The sequence below is a fragment of the Malania oleifera genome, chromosome 7, assembly GCF_029873635.1.
Source record: "Malania oleifera isolate guangnan ecotype guangnan chromosome 7, ASM2987363v1, whole genome shotgun sequence".
NCBI classification, from domain to species: domain Eukaryota; kingdom Viridiplantae; phylum Streptophyta; class Magnoliopsida; order Santalales; family Ximeniaceae; genus Malania; species Malania oleifera.
Window position 1 is genome coordinate 66,750,816 of NC_080423.1, and position 25,336 is coordinate 66,776,151.

Consider the following 25,336-nt stretch of genomic DNA (forward strand, 5'->3'; position numbering starts at 1 on the left):
TCTAGTGCTGAAGAAGAATATGTACATCAAGATATCGAATTTTATACCTATTAGCTTAGTTTCTAGTGTTTATAAAATCATCATTAAAGTTTTAGCTAATAGGCTAAGTACGGTGCTTTGTAGGACTATTTCTAAGGCTTAGAGTGCGTTTGTGGGGGTTGCTAATGAGGTTGTTGAGGATATTAGAGGGAAGAAAGCTTATGAAAGATTGTATTGGAAGTTCTTTGATAGAACTTTTGAGAGGAAGGGGTTGGGTTATAGGTGGAGGCGTTGGATTAGAGGTTGTTTGCATAATGTGAGCTACTTGGTTCTAGTGAATGGTGAGTCTAGATCTTGGTTTAAGTCTATGAGAGGGTCTTAAATTTCGATTTGGAGTCTTTGACTCAAATTTCAAAGTACCAAAAGTATGGAAATTTTGATTTTGATGTCAATTTCAATTTCAATTTGAAAAAATAATGAAAATCAGTAGTAAAGCGTGGAATTCTTTGTGAACCTTTAGAAATGGTTAACAGACATAATAATGTAAGTTTTAGGCCTAAAATGTTACAAGTTAAATACATGTATATTGTGTATGATGTGGAAAAGCTGTAATATAGTATGTGTATCAAACATATTTGTAAGATAATATGCATTAAACATATTCAGTTAATACAAATGAAATTCATATATCATTTAAATATTATTTATTATGCAAATAATGATAATTTAGACATGAATGGGTAAAAAAATGTTGTTGTGTGTTTACTTTTTCATATAATTTCAAAAGCACTTGCAATAATATTTTTTTTTGATAAAAATAAATAAAATGAATTAAAAAAGAAATTTCACTTCACTCCTAAACTTCTCATTTTAATTCCGAGGAAATTTTATTGTATAGTTAAAATTTCGACAATTTTTGCCAAAATTTTGAGATTTCGATAAATTTCGGATGGTTGGTTGAGATTTCGACGAAAATTGACTGCCATTTCAGTTTCAAAAGTGACAGAAATTGGAAATTTCGACAAAAAATTTGACAATTTCATGGATATTTAAGACCATGCGAAGGTGACCTTCTTTCCTTGTTTTTGTGGCTGATATTTTGAGTAGGATGGTGGATAAGGTTGTGGATAGAGGTTTAGAAAGGTCTGGTTCAGGGTGTTGCACCTTCAGTTTTTCGATGATACTATCTTCTTTTTAGAGGATCATAAATCTTCCTTTATGAATATTTTGGGCATCCTTTGTGTTTTTGAGAAGGTATCTGGACTTAATATTAATATGGGGAAGAGCAATATTATGGCTATCAATATGTTTGTTGAGAGTGTTAAGGAGTTATCTACGGAGGCAGGGTGTAGTGTTTTGGATTTGCTATTGTACTATATTTGGGTTCCTTTGGGGGTAACCCTAGATCTGTTGGCTTTTGGGATTCTATTGTGGAAATGGTTTCCAAGAGATTGGATGGGTGCACAATGGGTGGAAAGGCACTCTTTTTTTCTTGGTGGTAGAATAACACTTATCTAGGCTTGTTTTCTTGCATCCTTTTATATTTTCTTTCAATTTTCAAGATTACGGTGGGTGGCTAATAAGATTGAGAAGTTTATGAGGGATTTCTTATGGTCGGGGTACGGGTTTTATGGATCATTTGGTAAGTTGGGGAGTGGTGGGTAGGTCTAAATAGGAGGGTGGTTTGGGTATTGAAAATTTGTTGTTTAAAAACACAGCTCTTTTGGCTAAATAGCTTTGGCAGTTTCCACTAGAGAATTCTTCACTAAGGCATTTAGTTGTTAAAATTAAGTATAGATGAGATGAAAATGGGTGGGATACTAATTTGGGATTTAGATGTTCTTCGAAGGGTTTGGGGAAATCTATCTCTCAGAGTTATCCCCTCTTTATTCCCCATATTAAATTCTTGGTGGGTAGAATTGGTAATATCTGTTTTTGGAAAGACCATTGGTTGGGGAATATTGTTTTGTGTACCTCTTTTCCACTCCTTTTTCGTTTAAGGTCAGGGCAAGATGGTTCCATTTCTTCTTTTGTTGTTGATCCAAGTGGTCTTTTCCCTTCCTGGGATTTCCACTATCGTAGATCATTAAACGATAGGGAGGTGGTAGAGCTATCCTATTTGCTAGTCTTGTTGAATAACTGTTGTTTTTATTTGGGGATAGGCGGTCTTGCTCTTTGGATCCTTTGGGCGTATACTCTTGCAAATATTTTTGTGATTTTTTGAATAGGTCTAATTTACCTTTTCCTCTTTATAGTTCCATTTGGAAGGCCAAAGTCCCCTTTAAAATCAAGGCTTTTATCTGGTTTGTTGTGCTTGATAGAATTAATACCAATAACTTGCTATAGGTTAGGAGACCTTTGAAGGCTATTTCTCCAGACATCTGTGTTCTTTATTTTAATTGTTCATAATCTTCTTTGCATTTGTTCATTCATTGTGACTATGCTTGGAGGGTTTGGGTATTTTTGGCGGATGTTGGGTGAGTTCTGAGGCAGTGGAGGACTTTTTAGCAGTGTCTTTCACTGATTTTGGCAGGAAAAAGGAAAGGGCAGTGCTCTAGAAATGTGTGTGTGTGTGTGTTTTTTTTTTTTTTTTTTTTTTCAGTTTTTTGAGGGCTGTGGATGGAGCGTAATGTGCGTATTTTTCTAGGAAGGAGCTGTCTCTTTTTCTGGTTTGGGAAAAGATACACTATTTGGCTTCTCTTTGGTGAGTGGGGCAGGGGAATTTTAAGAGGGTGAGATTTTCTGACATTCAGCGCAATTGGGGTTATGTGTTGGAGTATTAGTTCATGTTGGTTTTTCTCAATTTTGTTTTGTAATTTTCAGTTTTTTTTTTTTTTTTTTGTGTTTTCTATCTGGATTTTCCAGACTATGTTAAGGCGATGTCTTATTCTCTAGCTGTATATTCTTATTCCATTAATGAAATTGTTCTTTTTCTATAAAAATATCATTTTCAGGACAGGGCATGAGAAACTAGGTTCCATAGGTTTACATCAAGGGTTAGCTTTGAGTCCTTATTGTTGCTTTTGTTATGGGAGGCATGCTGTTACCTCTTCATGGAATAAAATAGGGAGAACATACCGACCATTTTCAAGAAAAGGTTCCAGTGGTCTATAATGTGTTGTTTGTGAATTCTTGGAAGATATATTGTGTCTCGCTCCCTTCCTCCGGACAAAAAAGGGACTTTGGAGATGGCTATTTCAACAGCTATGTAGCAATCATTTTTACCAGACAAGTTGCTCTATGAATCTAATGTTTCTAATATAGTAAAGAAACATCAAATTCTTAATCTTTAAAGTATAAGCTGAGGGTATCATAGGTCTGCTTGCCACAACAAACACAAAAGATACTTTGCATTAGAAAATGAAACCAAGTGGTATTTTTCATTTGCATGCATATTCGTCTTCAATTGATATATGAATTCTCACATTTGCATAGACATGCATAATCTTTTTTCTTTTTTGAGGTTAACATGTATTTATATGAGGACTTTAATTTATGATGGGCTTAAAAGGTGCAGAAATCACAATTGAATTATTGGCTACTTTGGTCATTACTTGATGTTCATATGCTTTACATATATTAATTTTTGTTCCTATGCTTTATATCCCTTGAGGATGCAATTATACAATGTTTATTTTGTATCCCTGATTATTTATATGGCCTGAGTCATCTGACACTTGACGATCTGAAACTGCAATCAGACATTAGACTTCAATAGGAGATTTGCACAAACTAAATTGTTTGCCACCTTATTAAAAAAACATTGTTTGCAATGTATTTTTGTTTTTTATTTCTTTCTTTTTTTCATGTGATACAGGTCAGAAATATTACTACAATACGAAGACCCATGTATCACAGTGGACACATCCTGATCCATCTCAGCTGTTTGCTTCCCAACAGACAGGCAGCATGGTTTTGAGTGATGCATTTAGTGCAATTCAGGATAATCAGTCGATGCTAAAAAGATGTATGGGATGTGGTGGTTGGGGGGTGGGCCTCGTGCAGGTGTGGGGTTATTGTAATCATTGTACACGGTATTGTGATTCTTCTTGTTTGTCTGCAATTTTTCAGTTTGTTATTACCTATTTAGCATATATTTCTTTTGCCTTAAATTTCTGTTGAACATGTCTTATCATGCCTTACATAATATGAGTATGGAAATTGATGCCTGTTAACTAGCATGGCGTGTTCTAGAAAGTTGAGAGAGAGAGAAAACTTCAATCGTATATTCCTTACAGGAATTTAAAGTTTCAGAATGGTTGCTTGCCTCATCTATCTGACATATCATACTATTCTCTTTATGTCAGAGAGATTGCGTAGCTTCTCTAATATGCTGAGCATCTTGGAAGTAATTAATTTTTTTAAGAGTGGTGGGAATTTGCGTTAAGTCGAGTACCCCTTTCTTCCTTTGCTAGGATAGTGGGTTGTCACATTTTAAACTGGTCCATTGCTTATTTAGGTGTCCCTTTAGGTGGTAATCCTGCTGCAGATTATTTTTGGGATTCAGTCCATGAGAGAGTTGCTTGCAAGGTCTTAAATTTCAATTTCGACTCAAATTTTGAAGTTCCAAATGTACGGAAATTTTGACGAAAATTTCGATTTCGATTTGAAAAAATAACACAAATTAGTAGCAAAGCATGGAATTCTTTGCAAAACTTTAGAAATGGTTAATGAACATAATAATATAAGTTTTAGGACTAATATATTACAAACTAAATACATCTATGTTTTGTTTAAGGTGGAAAAGTTGTAAAATAGTATGTGCATCAAACATATTTGTAAGATAATGTACATTAAACATATTCAGTTGATACAAATGAAATTCATAAATCATTTAAATATTTTTCTTATACAAATAATGATAATTTAGACATGAATGGTTAAATAAAATGTTACTGCAAGTTTATTTTTTCATATAATTTCAAAAACACTTGTAATAATCTTTTGTTTCAATAAAATAAATTAAGATAGAAATTTCACTTCACTCCAAAATTCCTCATTTGAATTTTGACCAAATTTCATCATATAGTTAAAATTTCGACAAGTTTCGCTAAAATTTTGAGATTTCGAAAAATTTCGGATGATTCGTTGAGATTTTGACGGAAATTATGCAAGACAGAAATCGATTGCCATTTCGATTTTGAGGGTGATGGAAATTGGAAATTTCGACGGATATTTCGACAATTTTGTGGAAATTTAAGACCATGGTTGCTAGAAAACTGGATGGATGGAACTGAAAGAGCATTTTCCACCTTACTGGTTTACAATATTGCATGTATCTAGGCTTATCTCTTCTCTATTCTGACGTACTATTTGTCCCTTTTTAAGATTCATGAGAGGCTAGCACAAAGATTAAAGAAATTGATGAGGGACATCTTGTGGTTGGGTGTTGGTGAAAGCGGCAGAGAGCACCATGTAGGTAGGGTGGAACACTGAAGACTGAGTAGATCTAAGAAGGGGGGGGGGGGGCTATTTGGGTCTAGGAAATTTGGTTTCTAAAAAGCCTTATTGGTGGGGAAGTGATTATGACGCTTTCCATTAGAACCTAACTCTTTGGCATAATGTAATTTGAAGTAAATTTGGACTTCACAATGGAATAGTGGGGTGCTAAAGTTAGAGCTAACATCACTTACTTGAGTCTAAGGAAATTGAGTCACCAACCAATTTATCATATTTTCCCCCAATGTTCAGTATAGAGTTTGTAATGGGGGATAAATTTTGTTTCTGGGAGGATCTTTGGATTGGGGAGGCTCCTTTGGCACATATGCACCCTCATCTTTTTCTTTTATTCTTCATGATACTTCTATTTTTGCTTTCATACTCTTGCATGAGGGTGGACAGTCTTGGAATTTTCATTTTTTATTGGGGGACCTTAGTGGGGGAGAGACAAACAATCTTACCGTTTGATTGATATTCTTTGATTCTTTTTCCCATTGAGTTGGCAGTGAGACAAGAATTTTGAATTTAGATTTATGTGGATTGTTCTTGCAAACCATTTTTCTGAACTTGTTTCATGTTCCTAATGCTGATATTTTTTTGCTTGATTTATTTAGTTGGAAAGCTGAAACTCCTTCAAAGATAAAGGCTTTTACATGGACTCTGATCCTTAAGAAAATCAATTCTAATGACTTGTTTCAGAAGCATAGACCTAATAAGCCATTGTCAATAGATTTTTGTGCCCCCTGTGCCTGGTGAACATGGTATCTTGCTCTCATTTGCTCAGGCATTGCCCTTTTGCTTGGATGTTTTGGAATCTTGTTTGGAATTTTTGGCAAGAGTTGGGTTTGCTCTTCATCTTTGGAGGATTTTTGTGCTATTATTTTGAGAGGTTTTTGGTTGTGGGCAAAGGGTGGAAAATTTTTTGAGAATGCATGGTTCTTGCTATCATTTCGTGTATTAAGCTGGTGAGGAATGCCAGAGTTTTAAAGGGTGTTACTACTCACAGCTTGATTCAAAGTGGATTAGTGTTTTTTGTGTTGCTTTGGTGATGGGCAAATGATTTCTTAGGAATGTTTCTCTAAAAGACTTGCAATGTGATTGGATTGTTTTTCTTCATTACAGTTGTTTTCATATTTTTTCTTCTCTTTTTTTGTTATGCTTTTGTTACTTGAGGATACCTTGTTCTGTTTTTGTTCTATGCTGCCTTGTTTCCTTTCTGCAATGCTTTGTTTATCCCTAAAAAATAATGTGAATGCTTAAAAATCATAGTGGAGCAATTTTTTTTTTGCTTTCTAGATTGCCATGCAGGTTTTGGAAACCATCCCGAAGAAGATGTGCATTTGTGGTTTCTTAAGGAGGTGGATACTGGAAACCTTTGTGGGATTGAGTGGAAACTGTATCATCTTTGGCAATGAAACGAAGAAACAATGGTCTAATAGGTTTAGGATATAGTGCTCGTCTTTGTGGAAATTTATAATTTCAATGCAGATTCAGCTTGTAGCTTTTCTTGGCCTCCCTGACTTGCAATGATGATATTGTGGCTAAAAGGGACTACTCTATTTTGGAGAATTTCTTAGCTATTTAAAAACTCTTGGTTGTGCAAAAACTTTTCATTTTCCATTTTCAATTTTTCAAACAATTGCAAAGTGCCACTTTGTTTCTAGGTTCCAACATTTGTACAGGAAAAACTTGGAAGGTTCTCTTTATTCTTTTCAAGTTTTCCATATATATGTTTGAAAACTGGAAAGCAAGGTCTCATTTTTGTAAATCTTCTTGAAAACTGGAAATGGAAAATAAAAACTGTTTTCTGCAGTTGAATAGACCCCTTGAGATTTTATCCTCTACTACTTTGGGCTGCCTTTGCACTTGAGAGATACTCGCAAGTGGCTTTTTTTTTTTTTTTTCTTAATCACCTTTTAAATTTTCTCTGATTTGATGTTTTACCTTCTTCTGCACTCCTCCCGTTCCTTTAGTAAACTGTGCTAGTTCGAAACATCATCAAGCTGCTTTATGAAGTGAAAAATGGCCAGAGATGCTCAAATTTTAAGTCATAATTATTTTATTATTAGTTCCCACATTCCACTCCCATATTTTGGGGATAGCTTCTAGAATTTTTGAAAGTATGGCTACTTAATTTGCTTTGGAGTAGAGTGGTGTTTCTTGAATCATTGTGGTGTTCAGCTACTGGCTTCTTTTGGCGTACCTATGGCAGATCTGCGAATTGGATTGCTTTACTCCATTAAAGTTGTTTTGGCTTCTCAAATTGTTCCTTTAGGAATGCTCTTCCGTAGTCCATATCTTCAAAAAATATCGGCCTTCTTGTGTCACATTCACATTCATTATCTGGGATTACTAACTGTGCAGTGATCTTCTTGTTAAACATTTATCAACATGTGGGGTGACATAGATCACCAATTCAATCTTGTTTTTCCATTAGTAGGATCTAGACTAGAATGGACCTCTTCACATTGGGGAGAAAACTATTGTCGATCTCCGTTCCTCTCCCTCCCTCTCTGAAATCTGGTCTGCTATGTACGTACCCAGCTGTTGGTGGCTTGGTCCCTGTGTATGGTATGAATGCAAGCTACTCAAGTTCATCGTGGTTCATAAATTATGGCATCGTGTGGTTTGCGACTTAAGGACTTAAAAGTATGGATAAACTGAGTGAGATGTTGCACTTTCTATTTTAACTATGTGCAGGTGATCTCTTAAGCACTAACAAGTAACAAGATTGCACTTGTATGTTACAATTATATCAGATCATATGTTAAAATGGACTCTATATTTTCACAATCTTCTGTTTGATTGGCTATTTTCTCCTATATTCCCTTGAATTATTGCCCAATATTTGCTCAGGCATATGCCGGTTGTTCATATGTAAAAGAAATAGTTGATTATGTTCGTTGGAGTCAATGGACAAAAAAATTTTGGCTAGCTCTGGAGCAAATTAATTGTTTATTTTATTTTTGATGGGCAGGAGGGGGGTGGGCTTATTTACTTTTAGAATGATGCTTTTGAAATATTAGATGTGATCATGGTTTCAAAAATTGGCCATTATTGTTTCTTAATGTCATTACGTAGAAGGCCCAGGTGAAGGTCTGACCTTCACCTGGGCCTTCTCGGTCTCCTATTTGTTCAGAAGAGTCTAGAAGATAATTTGGTTTGGATCTTCACTCAGGTTTATGGCCAGGTGAAGGGCCTTCTAGACATCTTTTGTTGAAAGAGCTTGTGGAAATTAAAAATAAATGAGATAACCCGATCCTATATCGTCATGAAAGGACTGGGAGATCTTCTGAATCTATTTGCATGCAGGAGTTTCATTCATCAATGCTTATGCTCTAATTGACCTCCCCCTCATTTGTGGGCCTTTCATGTGGTCAATCTCAAGGGAGATTCTCTCACACTCAAGGATTGACAGATTCTTAATTTCCTCTGGTTGGGAGGAATACATCCCAAAGGTTACCAATCCTTGCTTCCTCGCCCTATCTCAAACCACTTTCCAATCCTCATTGACATAGGGGGAATCAAGTGGAAGCCAACCTATTTCAGCTTTGAGAACGTGTGGTTTGAACATGAAGGGTCGATGAACAGATCAATAAAACTGGTGGCTTGAGTTGAAAATTGAAGGGAAGGCCAGCTCTGTGATTGCCTCAAAGCTGAAATTGCTTGGAATGGCAATATCACTCTTGAGGAAAAATGAATTTCTTTAGAACATTAAGGAGCTGGATGAAAAGGAAATCTGTGAGGGTCTAAATGTGAAGAACAGGTCTAGAAGGCTTACCCTAAATAAAGATCTTGCCCAAATCATCACCGTAGTGTAAATTGCTTGGAGGAAAAAATCTAGGGCTCTTTGGTTGAAGGACGGGGATATAAATACTAGTTTCTTCCACTGAGCAGCTAATGTGCACCATAGATTCAATATGACAACCAGAGTGCAAGTGGCGGGGGGGATATTGGTAGATGAGGGGGAAATCAAAAGAGGCATTTATGATTTTTTCAGAGCCTTGTATTCCGAATTAAAGTCATGGAGACCGACAGTTGATGGCATTATGTTTAGAAACTTAAGCCTCTCTAAAAGTGGCTTTTTGAGGAAGAGGAAATTGTTCAAGCTCTTAAGAGTTGCAATGGGGGATAAAGATCCTATTTATGATAGCTTTAATATGGTTTTCTTCCAAAGGAACTGGGACCTTCTCAAGTAGGATATCTTTGGAATTTTTGAAGATTTCCATAGAACTGACAATTTTTCTGCCCAGTATCAACTCGGCCTTTATGTCCTTGATTCCTAAGAAATTAGGGGCTTCTAGCATCAAGGACTTTTGCCTGATCAGCTTTGTTGGCAGTTTGCACAAAAATATTTCTGAAGATCTTGCAGCCAGTCTCAAGCATGCAATTTCAGAAGTTGTTAGAAAGCACTAGGACACATTCATTGCAAGTTGGCAAATCATGGGTGCTGCTCTTGTTGCCAATGAAGTTGTGGATGCCTACATTAAGAGTGGGAAAAGAGGAGTGATGTGCAAGCTGGATATGGAGAAGTCTTTTGACCATGTAAACTGGAATTTTCTGCTGCACATTCTTGGAAAAATGGTTTTTGGGGAATCTTGGCGTAGATGAACCCTTGAATGTATCTCCACCTCTTCTTTCTCTGTATTGTTAAATGGCTGTCTTATTGATTTATTCATACTGTCTTGTGGTCTAAGACAAGAAGACCCCCTATATCCCCTTTTGTTTATCATGGTCATGGAAGTTCTGAGTCTTATGATAACTAATGCAAATTAAGATAACCTACTCAAGGGACTCAGCATCGGAAGGAATGATGACTCTATGGAAATCACCCATCTCCTTTTTGCAAATGACATTATCATTTTTTGTGAGTATGAGCCTGAGCAAATTCGTAATCTTAGATGCATTCTCCTTGGTTTTGAACTAATTTCAGGCTAAAAAGTGAATTTGGGAAAAAGTGAAATCATTCCAATGGGGACTTGTGATCATGGAACTTTGCTTGGCAAGTCTCCTTGGCTGTATGCTTGGAGTCGGAGCCTTACCTATTCCATATCTTGGTCTCCCTTAGGAGTCATGTTTAAGGATAGGGGTGTTTGGGATCCTATTGTAGGCAGGTTTGAAAAGAAACTCACTTGTTGGAAAAGGAGCATTTTTGTCATATGTTGGCAGATCCAATCACATTAAAAGCAGTCCATCCAATCTCAGCGGTTTACCTCATGTCTCTTTTTCCTATCCCTAGTATGGTTACCAAGAGGTTGGAGGGTATCCAAAGCATGGTTTTAAATCGCGGTAGCAGGTAGCGTAACGTAATGGTAATGGGAAGCGGGAGTAGTGGGTGTTACATAACAGGAAGCAGGTGTAACGGTTGTGAATTTTTTTGAAGCACGCACAACCTTGTGTATAGTAGCGTACTTGCATGTTTTAAGCTGTTAGCCCTTCTTAGAAAGAGTTTTAGTTGAAAAATATAGAATATATATATTACATTACTAATATTATCAAAATAAAATATTTTCCTAACAAGTTAGTATTTTCAAATTGTTAATTAATGCATCTATTGTGAGTATTTAAAGAAATAGTAAATTTTGTATCATTTTCATCTTCATTATAATCTTTTCCCCCTCTTGCCACTTGGTATATTGAGAATGATATATAAGAGGGAAAAAGTTAGAAGAAAAAGTAAAAAATAAAATATTTTTTTGGTGTAACAGTCTTGCAACGGTTACGTGACGGCCATAGCGGCGGCCTTTATGTAACCGTCGTGGTCTGTAATGGCCGCTACGGCTGTGATTTTTCTTCCCACCGATTTTGCGGTGTGTAATGGTATCGGTAAACCCAAAAAATCGTTACATAACAGCTTTATGTAACAGTCGTGGCTGTTATTTAAAACCATGATCCAAAGAAGATTCCATTGGGGGAACACGGGCATAGTTTTCAAATATTGTCTTGTTAAATGGGGGGTAGTTAAGCAACCCCTGCAAAAGGGCAGCTTTGGCCTCAAATCCCTTATTATCTTTAATTTAGAGGGACGTCCTTGCCATTAGGTATGGTCTTCCTCATAATGGGTTGGACCTCAAAAGATTTGAAGGAAGCTACAGGTGTTTGGAGATATATCGGAAGAGGATGGGAGGAAATTCTCCTCTCTCGTCTAGTTCATGTGGGGAATGGAGATTATGTGTTTTCAAGGCATTACATGTGGTGTTTTTTCATTAGCATTTCAACCGATTGTATCTAAATAGCATAAGAAAGGAGTTTGGATCCTAGAAATGAGTGGATAAGTTATTCTAACATAGGGAAGGTCTTGAATTTTGATTCCTACTAAAATTTCGAGGCTTCAAAAATTTTTTGGTGTCAATTTTGATTTTGATTTTTAAAAAGTGATGGAAACTAGTAGTGAAGCATGGAATTCTTTTATGGAACTTTAGCATCTATTAATAATTATGCAAGATTGACAACTAAAATATTATAAACTAAATACATCACAGACAGGCATGTGTGATGTAAGGTGCAATAAAATCAGTTACATATTATTTATTATCCAAATAGAAATAAGTTAGATTTAAAAGGTCAAGCATAATGTTATAGGTAATATCACAGTTTCATGTTTCATATAATTTAAACACATGAAAGCTATAATTCATATACATCTCATAATAAACTTTAGATGAATTAAAAAAAAAAGATAAATAAACATAGAAATATCAATTTTTCTTTTGAATTTCAAGTTCAAATTAAAAAGAAATTATACTGTGACAAATTTTGCTGAAATTTTGAAAATTTTCGAATGATTTGTAGAAATTTCAACTAAAATTTTTCTAAACAGAAACTGTTTGTTATTTTGATTTCAAGGGTGATGGAAAGTGGAAGTTTTGATGCAAAATTTGACACATTTGTAGAGATTTAAGACCATGGGCAATTTTGTACGTAACTCAAAGGTTGTGTGTATTAGTCAAGACCTGAGCAGTAATCAACAGGAGATGTCATCAGCTATGGGTTGTTCTGATACCCAGGCGAAGGTTTAGATTGAAGAAAATAGAAGTGGACCTTTACGAATTCTCTTGAGTATGAAGAAGAAACTAAACTAGGTGCTTTGCTGGATTAGGTAAGTTGATTTTTGTCTTAAGAAAATGAAGTCTGTATTCGACATGCATAAAAATAATCAAGAAATGACTTACTCCAGAGTTGCAGGCTAAGAAGGTTTATAGGCATCGTGATGGAAATTTTCCTTCGTGGAGAGCTTCACTGAGACAGGGACTCTGCCTCAGGAGAAGGGTCATGGTGGCCAATCTTTGGTGAAGAAGAAATGGGATGATATGTTGGATGAGGCAAATGATTTTGATAGTGAGTTTGGGAGTGATGGTGATCCTTATTGGATAAATTTTGTGAATGGTAAGACTGAATTGGTATCTTTTGGCTCCAAGTATGGTGACTCTCATTTGGCAGTCCCCTAAAGTAAATTTGGCAGGGATCCAATCTCACATTGGGGTGGGATTTTGCTCATTCCCTTCTCTCCAGAGAGGAAGTTTAGTGAGAAAGATATTTCAGCTCAAAATATCATGGATGAGATGGGATTTGTGTATGGCAAAGGGAAGCTGAGAGAATTAGTCAATTTTGATGTATTCTATAAATCACAACGGGAAGGGGTTAAAATGGTGTTTTTTGAATAATCTTCTTTAATTTTTTTTTCCTGTTTATGTTTTGAGGACGACTCCTCTTCTTTAGCATATTTCATCTTTCTCTTTAAATTAATAAATTTCTCTGCTATACAAAATCTTTGTAAGTCCTTTACAAGTAAATGAACAAATTTATGTACTTAGTATTGTTTACATGTTATGTAATGTCCAAAATGATAGAGATCACAACCACAACTACCATTGTTATGTGGACCTCCAGGTTTTTTAGAACTATGGATGCACTACAAGGTCCCAAGCTATCAACAATTCAGTGTTGTGTTTGTGTGCTGAATGAAATGGGATGGTAATGGAAAACTTAGTATTGAAATGTAATAGCTGACAAATATAAGACAATGCTGTTCTAAGGCTTACAAAGTTGATTTTATTCCAGCCAACATAGAAAAGCCTTGGAATGGGTATTCATATGGTGAGATAAGACCTGGGAATAGTTATTCCTACTCTATTATTCACCATGGTCATTTTCCTAGAAGCACTTCAACTTAATTTTCTAAACTATTATGCACCGTAACCTTTCCATCCCCACTCTATTCCATATGTGGGCCAAACATAATGTTAGTGTATCTCCATTATCAGAGTATGCTTGTGAGACAGCTTTTAATCTCTGCATGGAAATGATTGATGCGAACTCCAATTGACACACGTTGAGACCCAACAATCAATATTGGAATACTTGCGAGATGATGTGAACCTCAACCGACACGCATTGAAACCCAACAATCAATATTGGAATACTAGCCCAAGAAAGCTAAAATTCAGATTTTTTTGGATAGAAAACCCCGACACAACGTTTATAAATGAAACGCAAACCGAAGGCATAAAGTAAAAAAGCTCGACCCAATGATTATAATTGAATCATGAACCGAAGGTATAAAGTTTGAACGCCACAAGGAAGAATCCTTGATAAGTTCACAAGTACTTTGAAGAACAAGTAGAGGAAACTGAAAACTCTCTATGGAGAAAACTTTATTGATGTTCTACCTCTGTAGAATGTGGCTACAAGTCTATTTAGAAACCCCTACAAATAAATTCAAATTCAAAATTCAAATTCAAATTTAAATTCAAATTCTAATTCTAATAAGATAACCCTAAACACCTATAACTAACAAACATAAAATAGGCCCACATGCCTACACTTATTGAAATAAAAAAGTCTACACTAAACACTGCGCTATGTCATCCCCCGCTGTAGTTTGTATCACATGGATTAAATCTGGTTCTTCTTCTTTCAAGCCCATCTTGAATGTTGGGGTCTTGCTTGATAAATTTGCATACTAGGCCCAAGTGCATTGCACCAATCCTTGCATTGCTTCCTTGATCTTCTTGGCTCTTGACCTTGTAATTGGCCCATCTGGAACTTGCAATGGATCTTTTAATGGTGCTTATCGATTCCAATCAATGATATACAAAAGGGTTTTGTTCTTTCAGTCTTTCACATATCTGTTGAGGTTCAGAAAATAATTTCTTTTATTTCTTATTTTATTCATTGATGATAGTGTTCATTGAGTGATTAATTGGAGGAGCAACTTGAATTTTGTTGAGTTACTTTTATATTCTTGCATCCAGAGACACAATCCTGTTTCCCATAGCAGTGTTAATTTAGGAGGGTGGACAACTCCATTATCTTAGAACATGCATTATTGTCCCAGATTGTTTGTGCTGGTTTTTGTTGCAGTAACACTCTGATGCTTGTTATTTTAGTCAAAGTCAAAATAATAATTTTCTGTTTATATGTGTGTATGTTGAGGAAGCAGTATAGTATTTCTAATACTACTAGTAGCCCTTTCCTTATTATTATTATTATTATTATTTTCATTTCTTGTTCTTGTTTTTGTTTGTGGCACGATCTTACTGTTACTGGATTTAAGTTTGCAGAATTCTCAACCTTCCTCAAAGCCATTGCCTGTCATTCAGTTTGAATAGCCAACAGCAGACCAGAGACACCGCAAATATCAAAGAGGATTCTAACAAAATGGTTTCAAAGCAGAGGTACCTACAGTCCCCTGTAGCATTTTTGTTTTTATGAGCGAAAAAAAATTGTGGGCAGAACTATTGTAGCTTAAGTTTGACTAAATGGTTGTAGCTTTGTAATTGGATTAACATGCTCTTGCTGTTCAGAAACTTGAAAAGGATTTAAATGCTCTTAAAAATTGAAGATAGTGGAGCTTTAAAACATAATCAATTGTTCTCCTAGAACTTTTCAATGGATCAACATTTCTTGCAAACTTTCAGTGGGTTAAGGGAGTCAAATCCTTTGGGCTGGAATTGATTAGTATGCTTTCACAGCCTCTGCCATCCCCAACTGAGTTGTATGTGGGGAATAAAGGGTCCCTGTCCCAAGTTCTTTAGCTCTGTTCTTTAGTTGAAATTTTGTGCTGGGCTCTTGCTTAGTGGTGACATAGTTCTTGTTATTCATTGTATGCTGCAATCTGACCGAGTCTTTTCTTTATCAGTGTTCTTAAGATAGACACTTTGGCCTGTATTTGTGGCCTTTCTTTTAGATGAATTCTTTTTTTGATGAGGATTTCTAAGTCTCCATATCCACTGTAAGTGATTGTATTTTGTTTAATAATTGTTTCCTCCCGCTGTTACTCCTCCACCCGCAAAGGATTCTTTTATTTCAGGATGATTATTCGTATTTCTTGTTTAAACTGATAGGTGTCTTATTCCTTAATTATTCTTTGCTATTTCCATTGTTTATTTTGGCAATTTTCATTGATATTTGAAATTTATCAGCACTTATTCTATTAAATAAAGGAAAATAATTGTCTGACTTCCAACTGGGTAAGATAATGTTGTGTTCTGCTAAATTCTTAATTCATTTTATAGGTTTTCCACGGATACAGTAACATTTGCTTGTTTAAATGGTTATTGCTACCACATTGACTAATCATGCACTCATTATGTGTGCCATTTTCCACAGCAGTCCTTCTTTTGTTGTAAAAATTTAGTCAATTTATTTTTTTAAGTATTTGGCAGGAGTTTGAGTGTTTCCCTTCCCATGTTAAATGTAGCCGTTGGGGTGTAGGGTATACTACCTTATTTTCTCAAATTTTCACAACATTTACTATCAGCAGTTTATGGTTGTGGGGTACTGTTGGTCATAGTTGTCAAATCAAGATTCGAATCGTGAATTGAAACTCCAATTTCATGAATGGAGAATCAAGAATTGAATCTTACACAAAATTTGAAAATACGATTCCAATGACTTGCATATATCATATATGTACAAGTAGTAAAATAGTATACATTGAAATTTTAACAAATATGGATCAACCATGTCAATAATTGGAACGGCACTTGCCTATGAAGCAAGTTTTGTAGGTCTAAATCCTACCATGATCAAACTCATTTGAAAGGGAAAAAGTAGCCATATAAATAAGATATACCATGATATAACCATTCCACCTCTATCAAGTATCAAGTTGAGCTAGTTTCAATGAAAGTCTATAACACGTGTGTTACGTGACTCAAAACTAAGGCACTAAGTCCAAGAGTTCAAGATACGACCCACAAAAAAAAATTTAAAATTAAACTTTATGTTTATGGTGCAGGTTTACATGTTCAACAATAAAAAATTCATATTATGCTTTCTTTAAAAAAAAATAAATAAGGAGAGGAATCAAGAAAAAAATTCATGAAATGAGCTTAATGGTTTTTAAGGGAATGAATTAATAAAAACAATAAAATTTTGAATTTTATGATGTTTAATTAAATAAATTAGTCGTTTTTAATGCATGGGCTTTCTCTAACTAAAACAAGAAGAAAAAGTAAATAAAAAACGTAAACAAAACTTATTAAAATATAAAAACTAAAAAAAAATAAAAAATCAGACCTTTAAATCTGGAGAGTGGAGAAGGCAACATGCCAACCAAAAGCTTGACTTTGGTTTTCTTCTCGTGACTGATTTTGTTCTCTAACTCTAGTTTTCTTCGAATTTTATCCAATGGCAGAAAAGAAAGATGCAGAATGAGAAGGACAACATACTTTCTTTCTTCTCTCTTGGAGGATGGAACTCGCATAAATAGCAAATAGAAAGGCCATCATGCCAAAAGAACAATGTTTAAAAGTCTTTAAGTTGGGCTTTAGAGGAGCTGGATCTGAATTGTATGATTTAATTTGATCAATTTGTAGGTCATAGCCTTCTGCGATTCAAACTGATTTATGCCTTTCTTGATACAAATTGTACAATTCGAATCAAGAATCGTGCAACTCCCAACAACTACGCAACAAGAAAATGATAGACAAATGAGAGAACCAAAAGAAGGTGACACAAAATAAGTGGGAAAAATAGCGAGAAAGGGAATATCAAAGCAAAACCCAATTAGGGCTTAGTTCTCAATAGTTAGATCTGTCTCTAATGGTTACACATCAAGCCTTAGACATGCTTTCTCCTATTACTAAATAAGGAAACAATCTCTAGGATTATGTCAAATGCCTAAAAATTAAAACAGCATATAATGTAAAACATTTAAATCATAAAACCCCAGATATTCTAGTAGATTATTTTCTAATTGTTCTCACTTCGAATTTCCAGGGCCAATTTGAAACCCCCAATGGGAAAATTCAATAAAAGAGACAGCAGGAAACGTGCCTACACTGAAGATGATGAGTTGGATCCAATGGATCCAAGTTCTTATTCAGATGCTCCACGTGGTGGCTGGTATCTTTACATTCCTTACTTAATGTAAATGACTTGTTTGATCACATGCGTGCCGCACACACGCTCTCATTCTAACATGTTTGCACATGTGTTTGCCTTCACTAACAGAACACTGGATGTGTTTGCACATGTTTGCTATGATAATAGCTTAATAATTTTGTTATGATGCTTGATTCTAGGTTTCATATACATGATCAAGAGGAACATTATAGTTCACTATCAGTAGGCGGTGACTTGGCGTACTGGTTAAAAATGGATTTGAATATATGACAAGTGTAAGTATTTCATTCTTGCAGGGTTGTAGGCCTGAAAGGGGTGCAGCCACGAGCAGCTGATACGACAGCAACGGTATGGGAATTGCATATAGCTTTTATTATGCCTGGACTTCCTAGATATGTTTTATCCATCTTGTTTGTAAGTGGTAACCATGTTATGCAAGGTTATGCATAGCTTAATTAGTAACCTTGCCAAGTATTTTTCCTGTTAAGTGAGTAAACTCAACATGAAATCCATAGGGATATGAATCTAGAAAAGGGACCCCTTGGCAATGTAATGAGATCTCTGTGCAGTTCAGTGGTCCACAAAACTGCTTCTATCTTCTTTGTCGAAAATGATGACAAGAAGAAGCCAATTTAGAGCCCGTGAAGGATATCGAACGAGGAGAATAATGAAAGCAGGCCAGTAGTTTTTATAAAACAAACCAACATGTCGCTGAAAAGGAGCGGGGCTCAGTGGAGTTGTGTAGTTCTTCTTCAGCTGAAAATCATGTTGTAGTTGTTAGAAGAGAATATGCTATTTTAATAATTACCTGGTTTGAGTGGCTGCATTTTTTTTCTTTCGTGTCTCTTTCATTATTAATATAGAAGGGGGCAGTCCTGGAGCTGTACACATGCTCCAAGAAACTGCCACCTCTTTTCTTTTTTCTCCTTTTCATCTTATTTCTTCTCTTCTTCGCATACTCTCTCCTCCATATCTAACTTTACAACATGGTATCAGAGCATTAATCTCCTCTAAAACTTATTTATCTTAGTTGTTCTTGGACACTATTTTTTCATTTTTTCTCACATCATCAATCAATTCTCCACTTTTATTTTCTGGTTGGTTTGAGTCATTTAGGGTCTTTTTTTTTTTTTTTAAATCTCATTAGGCTGTGCAGAATCCTTGGTAGGATGCTGCGTGTACTCGTGGTGGTTTGCTCATGTGAAGTCAGTCATAATCTATTTCTGGTATACTGTTGTCATCTGTTGTTGACTGGTTGGTTGTGGCATGATGATGCTATTTTATTGTGCATATTCATGATTAATTGCTTGCAATATTGTATAATTTCTGGTGGTTTTGATTGGTGTGCAATTACTCTATTTTTGTTCATGCATGCACTAACTTCTAGTTGCTACCAGCCATAATGCCTGTAGCTCTTGCATTGCCACATTGTTTATTAAGTCCTGTGGCGCTTGTTCTGGTTTGCGCTCTTCTGTGCAATCAAGTAATTCCACACAGATATAGTAACTTTGATTCTGTGGTCAGAGCTGACTCTTGAAGTTCTCAATCTTTAAAGTTTTGAAGTGCAGTTCTATGCTTCAGTGTTCTGTTTGATTCTGCATTGTTTTGTTCATGCCCAATATTGTTGTTCACTACTTGTATTTTATAGGGGTTGTCTGGATGGCCTCTATAGTGAGCTTGGACTATACTATTAACAGATAATCCATGACCATCGAATTGACTGGATCCCTCAACTAACTGTTGGGGTCTCAAGCAGCGCATGTGTATACTAATGCGAAAGGGAAGTCCAGGTTCTTGTTGCATTCTCCTGTCTCCAAACTCCAAAGATTATTAAGATTGGATGACATAGAATAACATATTTCTTGTTTAACTGTGGAATAACATGGATCCATGAATTGTTGCGAATGCGATGTTTTGATAGAACAGCCGAGGCTGTATAGGATGATCTTCATGAGAGCCTCTTACGAGATAAAAGACCAACTCATGTTTTTGACCTATATGAGAAGCTTGCAAATATGACCAAGAGGATGGGTCCATTGATGAGCATTATAGGACTCTAAAGGGTATGCTAGAGGAACTCAACATCTATCAACCAAGTTAGTTCCAATGTTGAGATGATTCAAAGGCGAAGGGGAGAGTCTTAGCTGCAAGGTTTCCTGAGAAACAACCCATTCGCAATCAAATTATTGCCGGTGAATCTAATAGATCATCAAAAATGGCTCTCAATCTTTTTCTCAAGATTCTTCATGTGATGGTACAATCATGGTTAGTACTACCTCAAATTGTGGTAGGGGAAGTGTTGGAGGATGAGGAAGAAGTTGGAATGGCGGTCACATCAAAGGTAGTGTATCAAGAGGATGAGGAGTTCATCGTGGCAATTCTATCATTCGCACGCATTGTGGCAAGGAAAATCATACTATTGATCTTTTGGGATCTCCATGGAAAACTGATTCTATTATGCTTTGTTGAGTACACGTGGTCACTCCACTAGGGAATTCAATACATCATCGATCATGTCCCAAGATAAGTATAACAATCTTGTCCACAGGGTTCAACAATTCCAAGCTCAGTCTTCTACATCTTGTGCTATTGTGGCCTACATAGTTCATTCTCCCCACCTTTGATTATTGATTCTTGTGCCTCCTCCCACATGACATGCAGTCTTAACATATTTCTGTCCTTGAAAACTACTACTTTACACTACAAGGTTACTCTTGCAGATGGTTCGACCACACCGATTTCTAGTTGTGGCAATATTCTTTCATACCTTTCTATTCTTCCTTCCTGTGTGTTATGTGTGCCTAAATTTCCATTGAACCTGTTATCAGTTAGTCAAGTTGCAAAATCTCATAATTTTTCGATGACCTTTCCTTCTCATTGTGTTATTCAGGGTTTTGAGAACACGATTGATGCAGGGCTTGAGAAGAATGGGTTGCACCATTTCAATGATGGTGGTGGTAGATCCAATTCTTGTCATATTGCTTCTTCAATTTCTACTTATGGTGTTTCTTTATTAGTTCCATGCTCACTAGATCATCTGTCCATTCCAAAATTGCAACAAGCTTTTCCCATGTTCAAGTGTATTTCTCGTTTTGAGTGCTTTGTGTGTCAATTAGGAAGTATTAGGTCATGTATCTTGTCTAGAATTGAGTCTCGCAGTAAATCAGTTTTTTTTTATTTTTTAATTTAGATATTTTGGGTCTATGTAGGGTCAAGAATGTGACTATTCATCAATATTTTGTGTTGTGCCCTCTATAAATATTTTTTTGCATATGACCCTGGATCTATCTGTTAAAATTTCATGTATTCACTCAATTCTATCAAGAATAAAAGCTTTCAATTCTATCAAGAATAAAGCTTAGTTTGGCATTAGTATTCAAATTTTTATATGGGATATGATGCACTTCAATTTTTCAGAGCGTGATTCAATCTTATTGGCCAAAGAGATTATTCATCAACCACCATGTGTACATACCCTTCAACAGAATGGAGTAGCTGAATGGAAAAATAGAGATTTACTTGACATGGCATGGTCTTTACAGTCTACACTTGCATGTCCTTAAAACCTTTGGACCAATGCTCTTCTGCATGTTTTGTTTTTTTCTTCTTTCCCGAACCCATTAGTCACTAAACCAGAGAAACAACTGAGGTTTTATGAGCATTAGGAAAGCAGGCACAATTATCACTGTCACCCCACCTCCATTATCCTTCTCTGTTTCACCTTCTGGTTTTGGAGATCCATCCCAGCGTGACTTGGATTTGCCAATGGCTTAGTAGAAAGGTACCCAAACATGTGCTCAACAATCTTTAATTGCTTGTCCCATTGCTAATTATGTTTCAGGCCTTCACCTTACTAGTCCTATGCATTCTTTTGCCTTGTATATTTCCTCTATTTCTATCCCTTCCTCATATGTTAAAGTGCTTGCTATGCCTGGGTGAAGCATGCAATGGATGTAGAAATGGATATCTTGATCACTCAAGGGACATGGGACTTGGAGGAGTTGGTTAGATTTCATCATTGTCTACACCATCAAATATCTTGACAAATCTATCAAACGATTTGAAACTCGATTGGTTCCTGAGGCACGCACCCAGTCATATGGTATTGATAATTTTGAGACTTTCTCTCTTCTTGCTCGACTGAATATTCTGCTTATGTATTGATATTTTTGGTAATTAATTTTGATTTGGTCCTTATACGATGTGAAGAATGCCTACTTGTGTGGAGTATGGAGATTTGCACGAGAAGGTATGCTTGGAGCAGTCTCCTGGGTATGTTGCTCTAGCAAAGGATGGTAAGGTATGTAGGTTGCATAAGGTCTTTTATAGTCTTAAGCAGTCTCCTTGAGCTTGGCTTAATAAATTTAGTACAGTAGTCTCTACATTTGGTTTTATCTAGTGCTTCTATGATGATTAGGTCTTTATCCGGAAAAAGGAAACATGTGTGGTACTTCTAGTAGTTTATGTTGATGATTGCATCATCACTATTCCTGATAGAGGACATAAAAATTAAACTTTTTAGATGGTTCTTCTAGAATATCGACTTTGGGAGTATTTGAACCAATCATCTAGAATTTCCTTGTGACATTTTCCTCTTCTCGAGAAATAACCAAGATCTTAAAGTGACTGCTAGAAGGGTTACATTCTTTAGTGAAGCAGTAGAGAATCATGTAAAGGAATATGGTGATTGGGCAAACTTCAACTGCTGGGAGTGGCTATATCTAGTGGCCAATATTCCCTCCAACCTCATGTTGCCTCTGAATTTCTTCACTGTGCTTAGCAAAGTGCCCTTTATTTCCACATATAAACACTTGTCTGCAGTCTTGCATTTCTTATTCTTAATTCAGTCAAAGTTTGCCCAAGCACCATCTTTTCTGAAAGCATGTTTTGTTCAAGCAGCTATCAAATGCCAGAATATTCTCCAAAATCAACTTCAAGCAGGATTTTGGCAGCTTGGAATCAATCTCACTGTTTATGGGTCAAGCAAGTACTGATGCAACTCCATAATGAGAATGATGGGCTGATACAAGAAACTTTCATTGCTGTGAGCATGTAAAGCCTTTTATGTAAAAAAAAAAAATTTTTTTAATTAAAAAAAGAAGAGAGGAAAAAAAAGAGCAGAACAAGTTCAGGGAAAATTAAAACTCGTTATCAACCCCTTAACCACGATAAGTTCCCTCTGACAGGATCTGAAGGGAAGGTAGTTTTCTTGCAATTGTGTTGAGTTCCTGGATTGCTTTGGTGTGGCTCAAGTTCCATGGCAGCTGATTTTCCTTAAGAGGGTAGATGGAGTTCTACTGAGCAGGGCCACATGTGGAATATACCTGACATGTAAATAAAAATTGTTAAGAATTCTTGAATTTTTGTGTCTTTTGTGTATCTATTTAGATATATACTATTGGTTTCACATTTTTTTTCGAGCATGCGAATTTTATTCTTGCCAGTTTGGTGCTGCTTCAGCTGTAGAAACTTGCCTTATTGTCTAATTGGAGCTGGGTTCTTGATTTTCCAGACATGCTTGGTGTTTTGTTATAACTCAAATTCTCCTGACGGAGGAAAGTCATCTAGCTTCAACATGTTGCATTCAGGAAGTGCTTAGTTGAGAGATTGTCTAGCTAGGTTAGCATTTCTCTGTGAATGACAAATAGAGCTTGGTAATATGGTGGTAAGTGGGGTTTTGGTGGCATCTTGCATGAGGTAAAAAGATGCTCTAGGCTCTCGGTTGGATCCTGAACAGGGGGTGTAATCGTTAAACTTTACAGATGTTTCTCCCAGAAAATCAACTTCTGCGTCTCCTACTTTAACATTTCTCTTTTAGTTGCTGCTGAACACTTCTTTTTTCTCCTATGCAGAGTGTCGTCATCATCTTCATTAGACATGCTTCACACATAGAATCTTTATCCCAATAATAGTGGCCTGTTTCAGGATTTTTGAAATAATAGACCAATTTTGCATATGCTCCAAAATGGGCAATCAACGATGCGACTTTGTTGATTCCATTTATCTTTGGAGTAAACATTTTAGGGAACATGATAGAGATCAAACCAGAGGCTGTCATTGGGCGTTAAAGAGGGATGACTGGATAGGTTGACAACTTGAGTGGAGCTTCTACTTGGCGGTTATCCACTTATTTGGAAGGAGCTTCACGAGTTCTTTTCTACAGAGTTGTCTAGGAACGTAAATGCAACTTGGGGAGGAGTCGAGGTTACTTGGATAAAAAGATCATCTTAAGAATGGGTCAAAGTAGTAGTAGCAAGATCAAATGCATGATTGTAGAGCCTATAGCTATCTAGTAGTGAATTATGGCGGCATAGGTGTCAAAAACCGTTAATGTTCTTGCAATACGCACTTGAACTTTAAATGCCTGAACTTTAAGTGCCTCCAACAACTTTGTGTCATCAAAATGCATGTTAAAATAAGGATAGAGGATCAAGAACACAGTGCCAGCATTTAGCACAGTTTCTAAGGTTCTAATGCATGCTTTTTGACACTTTTGGAGATGAGTCTATCAGAGCGATGGAGTGCAAAAGCCGGTTGGACCATGCCACTGTGGACATGGGTAAATCCCTAGGCTAAACATCATGCTAAAAGAGAGAGAGAGAGAGAGAGAGAGAGAGAGAGAGCAAAAGGGTTCCATTTGGAAGCTTGAGGAGATGAGGGAGCAAAAGGGTTGTTTTTTGGGAATTGTGTAACTGGGATTTTAATGTTTTCTAGTATGTAGTTTACTTCATACCAAAAAAAAAAAAAAATTGACTTATTTAACAAAGATCTAGGAAGAGAAATAGAGGATGCTCAAGAGAGTCTAGGAGGATCTAGTGCCATGGATGAACAAGAGTAATCTATCACCTTACCTTGGGTTATGTGGCTCTTCACAAATAAATTTTAAAAGCAACTCACATTTATCCAGCATCCAAATACTATTGTAAAGGAAACATCGTCTATCACTAATTGGGGCAAAAAATGTGGCAACACATGGGATTTTGGATGAGGGGAGCCATTAATCAACTCTCAAGTAGTATTACCAAATCGTTTAGGCACTTAGTTGTTCATTATATGAGTTTTCTGTTGTGAGATATTTATTTTAAGTGGCACCCATAGAGCATACTAATCTAGTTGATGAACAAAGCCTACTAAACAAGAACCTTTTAGGACAAACGTTGTGAGGCAACCCAAAAAGGTGAGATGATAAAAGACTGCTTCAAAGATTAAACTGTCATGCTGGCTTTGATACCAATTTAAGAGGTGGTTGCATAGATTCAAAGGTGGTTACACTGATTCAAGAAAAAAAAAGGTATTAAAACAACTTAATAACAATTGAATAATAACACTTAATTAATGCATAAACACAATAAGACAATACATAAACACAAGGAGTAAGTGCTCTGATTTGAAGACTAAGGACACAAGAGCTTAGGAAAACTCCTCGATTATGCTTCAAACACTAGTCTCTTCACTCTTATATAAGGGATCCTTCAGACACCGAACAAGCTATTCAATATATCAAAGACTTCCACTACAAGCAAAGCCAACAAGCCTTCTAACAAAAATTTGACTATATACTAAGTAT

General features: G+C 36.0%; 1 protein-coding gene across 3 annotated transcripts in view; it reads left to right on the forward strand.

The window, feature by feature from the left end:
* The window catches only part of LOC131160408 (uncharacterized), a 66,588-nt gene that overhangs the window by 29,537 nt on the left and 11,715 nt on the right, over nucleotides 1-25,336 (forward strand). For 2 of the 3 annotated variants that reach the window (XR_009138035.1, XM_058116068.1), the window contains exons 10-13: nucleotides 3,797-4,013; nucleotides 14,982-15,095; nucleotides 17,644-17,769; nucleotides 18,066-18,117. Coding sequence is in view for 1 of the 3 variants with exons in the window: in XM_058116068.1 (XP_057972051.1) it covers nucleotides 3,797-4,013; nucleotides 14,982-15,095; nucleotides 17,644-17,769; nucleotides 18,066-18,117 (509 nt within the window). In the remaining 2 variants the exon portion in view is untranslated. Of the gene's footprint in view, nucleotides 1-3,796; nucleotides 4,014-14,974; nucleotides 15,096-17,643; nucleotides 17,770-18,065; nucleotides 18,118-25,336 lie in introns of those variants that run through there. The other variant, XR_009138036.1, reaches the window with a different exon arrangement.